The sequence below is a fragment of the Epinephelus fuscoguttatus genome, linkage group LG18 (assembly GCF_011397635.1).
Source record: "Epinephelus fuscoguttatus linkage group LG18, E.fuscoguttatus.final_Chr_v1".
Lineage (NCBI taxonomy): Eukaryota > Metazoa > Chordata > Actinopteri > Perciformes > Serranidae > Epinephelus > Epinephelus fuscoguttatus.
In genome coordinates, this window is record NC_064769.1 from 34,927,811 (window position 1) to 34,938,452 (window position 10,642).

Below are 10,642 nucleotides of genomic sequence, written 5' to 3' on the forward strand. Positions count from 1 at the left end.
ATTCGGGTCCAGGTGTTTGAGCCAGGGTCTTGATTATATTGACGTCAGTTTCTGGCTCTTGTTTGTTTCCTTTATTTCACATACAAACAAAGTGCACGTGCAAGAACATAATGTTGTGTTTCTGCCGCTGATAACCTTTGTCCCATTATAGAAGTAGGATCTGGGACATTAAGGTGCTGTTATACCATCAGGCCTGTTTATAATGCTAAATAACAAACACATGCATGTATATATTTTATTGCATATTGAAATATCAGATTGAACAGGTTTTAAATGACAAACACAGACACTTAAATTGTTTCTATTTTCTTTATTAGAAAAAGTATGTCCTATTAAAAGTCTAATGACAGGAAGTAGAAAACACTGTACATGTATTCAAATGCAAATTATCCCCTCTCTGATCACAACATGAGTGCTCATTGGTCTGGAAAGGCTTCAGTGCCTGCTGCATGTTCACTGTGGGAACCAGTCTCAGACTAAATTAGTCCACCGGGAGGGGAAACAACTATATACAATGAAGATCTGCAGCCAATCAGAGGCCACACACGCACACAAACGGACCCAACCTGCACAATGGCATAATTACAATCATATGATAAAACACTTTGTCAGCCCTGTGATGCATTACAAGCAGATTAAAACCCAATAGGAGCATGAATAAACTCCTGCCACCTGAAAAATGCTCATATTTTACAGTTTTACGCACAGCAGATGCGCACATGATGCCTCAATGAGCCCCACTCTGTGCTATGAACAGACTCAGCATCTTTTTGACACATCAGTTCAAACTTTCACAGCAGATGCGTCATTTCCAAAAAAACAATGTCCAACATATAAAAGTCTGAGTTTATACATAGTACTTCTTTTCGGTCCCGTTGGATGTGATCGTCTTGGTGGGGGCGTATTTGATGGGATACGTGCCCCTCACCCCCGGAGAGAAGGAGCAGCACAGCAGGGTCCCCCCGAGCAGCAGCAGCGCCGTGGCGGCCCAGCCGATGTAGATGGCCGCCCCGATCTCCCGCTTCTTGGACGGCGGCAGATGCGGGTCGTGGAAGTCCACGATGATGTTGTTGGCCATCCAGCAGAGCGGGACCAGCACGAAGAGCCCGCTCATGATGTAGATGACCCCTCCGGCGTTCACCACCCGCGCCTTCACCGTCTCGTCCTTGATGCAGTTGGTGCACTGCGCCCCGGCGACCGTCACCGTGAGGGCGACCACCCCCAGCACGGCGGAGATGACCGTGAGCGCACGGGCCGTCTGCAGGTCCTGCGCCAGGGCCAGCACCGAGTCGTGGACTTTGCACTGCATCTGCCCGGTGCTCTGCACCACGCAGGACATCCACAGGCCGTCCCAGATGGTCTGAGCCACCACGATGTTGGAGTCGATGAACGCGGTCACCTTCCACATGGGCAGCCCGCACGCGATCATCACCAGCAGCGAGCCGATGACGCACAGCGCCAAGCCGAGGAACTCCAGACACGCAGCGAGCATGGCTCCGTTTAAATCCTCCTTAATGTGAGAAGTTAAAGCGTCTTCTTAAAGTTTCTCCTGTCTTGCCTTGATGCTCTGCGCGCGCTCAGCCTCGCCTGTGGTCACTGAGTGCATGCGCTCTGTGGCTTTTCATTTATGGGACGCTGCTGCTGCGCCTCCATCAAAACACAACCCTAGAAACTTTCAGCCAATCAGCTCTTAAAGGCATCTTTGCTTCAGCCAATGAGGAGGGGCAGCAGCAGCATCTCTCTCTCACACACACACACACACACACACGCACACAAGCTTGCGCTTGCACGTTTACGCACCAATGTGAGAGCGTATTTACCAGTTTGGACTGGAGCACACCAGATTTGTGGTCTCTTCCTGTAATTCAGAGTCTTCTGGGAGGAGGTGGGAAGTGAAGCAGCACTGGGCTCGGTGTGGAAGCAGTTTATCAGGGTTTGTAATTCATAATTGAGCCAATAATAATATAAAACCTAAAGCTTAAAGTAAACAGACCGTACAGTGTCAGATGTTGTGGAGAGGATATGGGCACGTCCTGCTGGTCCAGTGGTCTGAGGAGAATAATGCCACGTGAAAGCCACATCCTGCAGGTTCAGATCCAGCGTTGGGTCAATGTCTCCTTTCCCAGCAGTCTCCACCTTTTTCTACTGAATCAAATCATGTTAAAAAAAAACAAAGGGACATATGTGGAAGAAGTATTTTTATCATGATATATTTCAATCACACCTGAATGACACTACTGGACTCAGAAATATAATTGATCAGTATTTAGAAGGAACAGTGTGTGAGATGTAGGGAGGATTTGGTGGCATCTAGCTGTAATGATTGCAGCCAGCTCAAAGTTCCTTGGAGTTCCTTCAGTGTTCATTGTTCAGGAGGTTTTTCCGAGAAGCCGAATTATTGCAGAGGTCTCCTCTCCAAAACAAACAGACCAGAGGTCTATACTAGGAAGCCAATTCAACCTACCCAGGATATCTTTTGGTTATATGGTTTGACTAACCCTAACATTGGCTGGATAACGGGCACTACAAAGCTGGTTATCAACTAGTTCAGTCAACTCTGAGTTTTCTCATTCCGAAGTCGTCGAAATCTGTTGCTTGGGCAATGTCTTGCAGCGTCAAATACTGACAAAAAAAGCCATCCTTTAACATCGGCATTATATGCAGCTGGTCAGCATTATAGTTTAATGGCACTCAGTGGTGTCAGGGGGAAACATGGCAGGACAAGAACGAAAGTCAAGGCGGTGAAAGTCCGAGTAGGGTGGTGGATGGGTCCGACATACACGATTCTCACCCAGGAGAGCGGTGTTCGTGCCCCAAAAGATTCTAAAGTTCTTGTTCTTGTTGTCTAAACCTAACATCAAGAGTTTTTGTTGTTGGAGGGGAAAAAAAACATGGTTTTGCGATGTTGTACTGACGTAGTGCTTTTATTTTGAAAGAAACTGTATGTAAACTGTAAATGTCCTGTGAAAACAGAAGTGTATTTTGAAAGAAGATGTTGCATGTAACAGGCAGAGCTTGACAGTGTCCCAGATGGTCAACAACCAACACACCCCGGGTACCTTGCATGTCATATGTGGACGTGGAAAGTCCATGACCAAACGTCAATATATGACAAGGTCGGAGTGAGAATGTGTTGGTTGTATTTACTGCCTATTTCTGCAAATTCGAAATATGTAAAATCATCCACTTAAACCGCCACACACTGAACTGAATAAGTGTGACTTTATTAAGTAGGTGGGCCAAACAAACGGAGTAGGCCATTGCGAGGCACTACGAGGAGACAAACCATGGGTCAGTCACTTCCCTTAAATTTGTTGGCATTGAAAAAGTACCACCCAGTCCAAGAGGGGTTAATTTGATCAACCAGCTTTTAAGAAGGGAAGCATTTTGTTCTGTTTATTTAAAATGTGTAGCTTTAACCTGAAATTCTGGCTTTTCTCAGCTTGTTAATTTCAAAGTGATACACACACACACGTATATTTATTTGCAGACGACTCCCATGAAACTTGGACTGATTTTTTTTTCACTTAAACAAACATCGTTTTCTCTCTGATTGATACTTTGGTCTGTTTTTAATCTTCAACAACACACAGCGAGACACACAGGATGCACTCCACACAGAGCAGAAGGCGACCGTGTTGATTCACACCATTGTGCTCTGACTGTTGTTGAAAAATCAGCTCAACTCTCTTTTTTGTGTTTGTGCCTTAAGTGGCCTCACCAGAGACACGGACAGCCTCAGTCAACCCGACACACACATCCTCTATACGCACTTCAAGTCAGCGCTGTGATGACAGAAGCATCAGGGGCAAAGCATGCTGGGCCGTTACACGGACCTTTTTTAAATGTATGACCACTTCCTGGTCAAGCTTTAGATGAAGTCACACCCAGCGTGACTCCTCTTTATCAGCTTTATCACTGAGGAAATCAAATTTAGTGACAATAATTTCTTGAATTAGAAATAATTTTCACATTTTTCTGTAGCAGGTGTTGTGTTGCTGCAATTCACCACTCAAAGCTAACCCATCCCTCCTCTTAGTGAGGCTGCACTGTTTCAATTCAATAAAGATATACAGAGTACTAATCAACAAACACAGAGCCAATAAGGATGATGAAACAACCCCACCCACCCATCAACACAAGAGCAAACAAAGACAGTCAGACCAGTCAAAGGGAATCCAAAAGAGAGGAAAAAGAAAAACGAAACTGAAAATGACAACAAATTAAGTAACTTGTGACAGAAGTAGGGGAGTATAGTTTGTTTAATTATAATTTTTCAGTTAAAAATGGTTGCCAGGTGGCAAAGACCCTTTAATAAAACAACAGATTTTCTCCAGTTGTAAATAAAACATAACATCCTTAATCCAATGTCCATATGTTGGAGGTGAAGAGTCTCTCCATGTACACAGGATGAGCCTTCTGGCCAGAGGTGAACGAGATGAAACAACGTCCGCTTGGCCTCTATATTAGTTAACATCTAGAGGAGTTAAGCAGGATTTATACTTGTCTATCAGCTCTATACAGAGTCAACACCGAATCCTACACTGTTGTGAGCATTTATACTTGTGTGGTGGTGTGACTGTGTCACTCTGCAGTTACACCTCCAAAACCCACAGTAAACCCACATTAAACACACATTAAACACACATTAAACATGGCTTAATAGAGACAGTTTGAAACACAAGTTCACAAATCAGCTTCACTATAACTCGCAGCATTCACAGACAAACACTTGTCTTTATCTGGACACATTTTCCCCACAAATACAACATGCTAACGTTATTAGCACAAGCCTATGGCATTTTACATTGTATAAATTAGCCTAGCAGCTAGCGAACTTTTCCTTTACTCATATGAAGCCAGGGACAACAGCAACATTTAACAAAGGTAACATTACATAATTTGGCTCCATTACAACTCAGAAGGTTCACTGACAAAACAACTGTCTTATACTAAACATGTTTTCCAAACAAATACAACATGCTAATGTTATTAGCACAGGCCTATGGCATTTTACATTGTATAAATTAGCCTAGCAGCTAGAAAACTTTTCCTTTACTCACATGAAGCCAGGGACCACAGCAACATGTAACAAAGGTAACGTTACAAAATTTGGCTCCATTACAGCTCACAAAGTTCACCGACAAAACAACTGTCTGATACTAGTCACGTTTTCCAAAAAAAATTTAACATGCTAACGTTAATAGCACAAGCCTATGGCATTTTACATTGTATAAATTAGCCTAGCGACAAGCAGAGATTTCCTCTGCTCATATGAAGCAAGGATAAATCACACACAAGACTTAAAATGCTATTTTTATGGAGGCTTTATTGTCTTCACAATTTATTGTTTCTTATCTGTGAAATTAAAGTGAATTAAAGCTTCGTTTCCACTGAGGGAAATGGTTTCAGCGTTTCTGTGTAGCTGCGATGTGTAGTTACATTTCTGGGGAGGTGCACATCAGGCTACAGCGCCGATTTGATGCAGAAGTGTTTGAGAGTGTAGGTTTTTATTTATTTTATTTTATTTTATTTTAACATATTGATCGAGGGAAACAAACAGAATATTTGACCTGAAGACAAAATATTGCTCCTTAATGAGTCATATTAAGTCATATTGAGTCATATTAAGTCACATGAGTCACCCTAAATGTTGCTCCGTCACTTTCACTGTGAGTCCTCTTGATAAATGTCTCCTCACTCTATCAGTTGATTCACTCCTAAAAATCAGGCCCAGACGCACTTTGTTCTGTTCAAGCTGTTCCTCTTGGGTCAGTCTGAAAATAGCACCCTGTATGGAGGTCAGTGTGTGAGCTGCAGTGTGTGTGTGTGTGTGTGTGTGTGGATCAGGGTTGATGTTTACTGCAGATAAAGTCGTGCATGTTGATAAGAGCTGGACCACACCTTCTGTAATGACCCTCAGTCTCTCAGTTATAGTCGAGGTTGATTCATCTGCCTCATACATACTGAAGGGGCTGAATCAGAACTCTGGTATTTATTTATTTATTCTGGTAATTATTGACTCATCGGGGCGCCACATAAACACAGGCAGGGTGGAGGAAAAGTCTTTAAAAACCACAAAAAGATCAAATCTGAGGTAAACTGTAAATATTTGTCCTGAAGCGAACTTTTAATGTAAATACGGAAAACCATAAATAATAATTCTGCAGAGTGAATGTGGATTAATATCTATCTATAATGTTCAGATGATACAATGACTTCAGATTAGGGGCAGAGGCAGCAGGTGTTAATCAAACATGGACGTCAGTGTGCTGACACAAACAACATTCCTGCAGAAAAAACACAATCAGGCCTCCGTCTGGAAAGATCATTATATCACGAGCGCGCAAGCATGTGCACGTGGGGGAAAATCATGTCATGATGTCACGTAGTGCTGTAGGTGAGTGGGTCATGAAAGCACCACAGCACTTCATGTTAATCATGGGCAGGACTCAAGTCGCTGCCAACAACAGTGTGTGTAAGTGTGTGCCCGTTATATGTGTGCACAGGTCCATGCATGTCCTCAGAGGTCCAGATGCTTCCTCCTTCTGACTGTTTACTGTTACATAAAGAAAAACTTCCAGAATCCACCGTGAGGGTTAAATAAAGCCGGGGTGGGCGGGAATCTGGAAATCTGGAATTTGAAAATACACCCTCCTCCTGCAGCTGTTCCCGCTCTCTCCGAAGCCCCTCCGACCAGACGACCAAGGGCATTCACACACACCTCATACAGTAACTTAATGGTTCCCATACATTGATTTATTTTAATCATATTTCATTGTACAGCTCTGTCTCGGTTTATCAAGCCACAAATGAGACAAGAATTAGCTGCTCGTCGCTCCACCGTCCCCTCGCCCCACTCCCCACCGCTGTGGACTGCTTCACCAGGAGGAGAGCTGGCAGCAGCTTGCATGACAGACATTCGGTTGGCGGCTGTAGTGGCTCAAGCCCTCGGTACCGGTTGTCACAGCAGGCCGGATCTAACCTGTGTAACTGCAGCAACAGAAAGTTTGTTAATCTGGTGGGGAGTCGGAGCTGTCCAATCCCCTGGAGGGGGTTGCTGCAGACACAAACCAAGGGGCCATCTCCAGAGCTGCAGCCTGGTCTCCTTTCGGCGCGGTGTTTGTGACTGCAGGAGTGAGGCAGAGGACACACTGTGATTTGAGGCTACAGCTAATGTTAGCGACATTAGGCCCTGATCACACAGAAAGCTTTTTAGCAGCTGGAGGCGCCTTTTTGTAATAGTTTTTAATGAGAATGAAGCTTTTTGTAACAGTTTTCGCTGTTGTCCAATCGGATTATTTGAGAGGCGGGCCTTCTGTGGTCGTCACGACAACAAGTTTTCAGTCGGTAAACAATGGAGGAGAAACTGGTGGTAGTGGTTGCTGGATACCCAGAGCTATACAGCCCGATGATAGACAGCAGGTTGTCAAACTGCCCCTGAGTCGTCCTAAAATCTGCCTGGAAACGTCCATGATGGTGGAGAAGCTCCTGGACCAACTGGTGGTACTCCCCATGATCCAGCCTCTTTTTTAGGGTCTCATGTACCCACACAGATCTCTGTTTATCTGCTGACAGCCTCTCACCCTCAACCAGAGCTACAGACAGTACCCTCTGCCTCAACATGGCAGCAGCTACACACTGATTACTGGGGGTAAAAGCATTGATTACACAGGAAGGTTAGTGTGAGGACATGTTGGTGTGGTTGCCTGGCAACAATAAAAAGTTGCAGCAAGTGTTTTTTTGTTTGTTTGTTTATTTTTGCTGGTGGCATTTAATTAAAAAAAAAAAAAAGGCAGTGTGGTCACGTTTTGCAACCTTCAAAACACTTTCTGTGTGATCAGGGCCTTCAGCCGCAGCCATGAGCCTTGTCCTTTACTGTCAGACTCTCTTTTTAATAACTCCGTCTTCCTTTCGCTGGGTTGCTTTGCAGTGTAGTCAGTTGTTGCTGATGCAGGAGTGGCAACTTTCTCTGCAGGACTCTCCACCTTTGAATCAGGTTTCAGGCAGATTTAGGGGCCGTACACCTGCTATGTCTTTAACCGCCTGCAAAATGCGACGTCAGGCCCTGGGAGCTACTCTTGCGCCTTTTCTGTGCCAGTTTTCAAGAGTGCAGCGGCGGGTTGTGTCTGAGGTTGCTAAGCAACCTTAACAAGCACCATATTATAGCCTATTTACCTGAAATCCTGTGTGCAGAGCTGATCTTCTTCCAGGAGCTGTTTATAAGGGTGTAGGCCTATCGTCTGTGGGACAGATGTAAAGCTCTGGGTGGCCCTGCACTTACATGATCAACGTTTTCTCTATATTTATCACGGTCTGATATTTACGTATGCAGGGAGAAATATCTCTCGGTTGTGATTGGTTGGTCCTTGTCACATGACATGCGGCATGTGCTGCTGCGTTCCAAAACTCAGTATATCTCAGGGCGCAGCCATTGTGCCCTGAAAAATAGGTTCTTGGGAATGCGGTGCGCTGCTTCTGTGTTGCGCTGGCGTTTGAGTGTGCCTGTTGCGCATCTGCGTTGAAAACAATTAATTTGAGGGTGCAAAAAATGTGGCATGTGTACGGCCCCTTATAGCTGTGCATCAGCTTTGTGCAGAGCCTGCACCATGCCTACACATGTTGTGTATGCCTCTGTGAGCATCTATACTTGTCTACTTTACTTGCATTTATTGTTTCTCAATTAAAGTAAATAAAAGCTTTGTTTCCATAGAAGGAAATGATTTTCAGTTCACAAAAATTAAACAGGAGATCTGTGTTGCCAGGCAGAGCCTATGCCATAGATATGGCATTGATTTGACGCAGGTGTATAATCCTGTTTTTTGCAATACGTGCACGCGCATATGGGGGGACCGTATCCTACCGTATCGAGGCGAGGCAAGAGTCCTTCCTAGCATTAAGTGAACACACATTGGAACAGGCTAACGAGTGTCCCCAGGTGTGTGTCATTAACCCTCTGTGGACTGAGGAGGTTTCAGGGTACTGGGGTAATTTTGGCACCCTCCAGTGTTGTTGTATAGTTTGAACAAATGTCAGAGTCACGTGACTTTTAAGGAGAATATATTTCTGGATCATACTCTAAGAATACTACTGTACATACTTTTGGCAGCGGACACATTTGAAAGTGTAAAAAAATTTTATGCTTGTATGATAAAAACTCCTGGCGATATTAATCCAAATAAATGACATATCTATCTAAATCCTGCCGAGCTCCTCAAATCCTGTGCAAAGAATTGGTAGAAGTTGAAGGATCCCTGACACTGGAACAATCCTTAGGAGGGATTTAATGATGTAGCATCCTTGACATTCAGCCATTTAAGGGTCCTTCCTTGACTTTGAGAAACACCCCTTGTTTTGCTTCCCTGCCATCAGCCTCCATCCTCTGGATTTTCCCCTATGACCACGTTATCTGGCCATGAAACTCTGTTTTTTAATGCTCTCTGTACTGTGTTCACCTTGTTGGTTGCAACAAGTTTAGAGCGACAATCGCTTAAATTATTCTGTCCTTCCCTTCTTATTCTAAGGTATACTTACAAGCAAGTGTTGACTACACATCGATAGTATTCAGGATTTATTTTATGATATTTGTTTTGCAGTTAGTGTACAAGACCATACTTGACCGTGTTGGCCTGATATATCTGTGTACTGAGTGTACTGTTTGAGTACGCTGTTGTGCGTAAGAGGCAACGAAAACCTGGAATAAATAAATCAGCTCAAAGAAACATTTTTATGACTTTATTTTGTATTTGCTTGTGTTTGTTGGTTTCTGTGTGAAGCTGATTGACAGCTGCAGCGGCGGAGGGAGGGGAGGGGGAGCTGAGATGCAGCAGTGTTAGGATGTCCTGTCTCTTATCACTTCCCTTCGACTCCATTGTTCTCTGAGCCGCTGGGAATATTCTCCTCCTCCTTTTCCACATCAACTCCTTTTATTATCCACAATGAAATGTCACCTGCCGTGGGTGTTTGGCACTTGTAGAGACGTGAGGCCTTGGCATTTTGTTGAGTTGTGCGTCTGTCCGGTAACAATATTTGGCACGTGTGCCGGGGGTTTGGTTCAGAGGAGTCTTTAATGTTGGTTCAGGTATTGGTAATTTCACGTGTGTGTGTGTGTGTGTGTGACCTCTGTGATCTGTATTGTCCTGTGTGACAGCAGAAACACTGGGCTCATATAAAGGAAACTGTGTCCGTGAGCAGGAGCAGCAGTCAGAGACCACACACTCTGCTTTGCTGTTTGTGAGTCTTCATTCACGTATGTGCCGAAAGTGACTCACTCTTAATGTATTTCTTTTACCTCAGATGTGTCACAGAAGGTCACCTCACCTCTGTAACCTACTCGAAAGTAAAAGTGTGCTCTCACGTTGCAGTATTTAGTATCATGAGAAAAAATGCCACATTTGTTCTGATTGGAAGTCTTTAAATCTGCTAAGGACAGACTTTGTGTAAATATCTAACAGTACAACTTTGACATTTTTAGATCACATGAAAATCACATGAAATATTTTTTACACTGCATATGTGTGCATATCTTTGATGTTCAACTTGTTATGAGTTCATCGATACCAAATACTTGATTGTGCTCCTTGTAGTTTTTAAGATGCAGTCATTGAAACCTGAGCAAATTGGCTTGGTTTTTTGGGAAGAA

The 10,642-nt window shown here is 44.0% G+C and overlaps 1 protein-coding gene across 1 annotated transcript; it reads right to left on the minus strand.

The window, feature by feature from the left end:
* Positions 1–295: 295 nt before the first annotated feature.
* On the minus strand, positions 296–1,637 carry cldn5b (claudin 5b). The gene has a single exon (XM_049604175.1). The coding sequence runs from the start codon at positions 1,490–1,492 to the stop codon at positions 848–850; it is 645 nt and encodes a 214-aa protein (XP_049460132.1). The 5' UTR covers positions 1,493–1,637; the 3' UTR covers positions 296–847.
* Between the last annotated feature and the right edge of the window lie 9,005 nt (positions 1,638–10,642).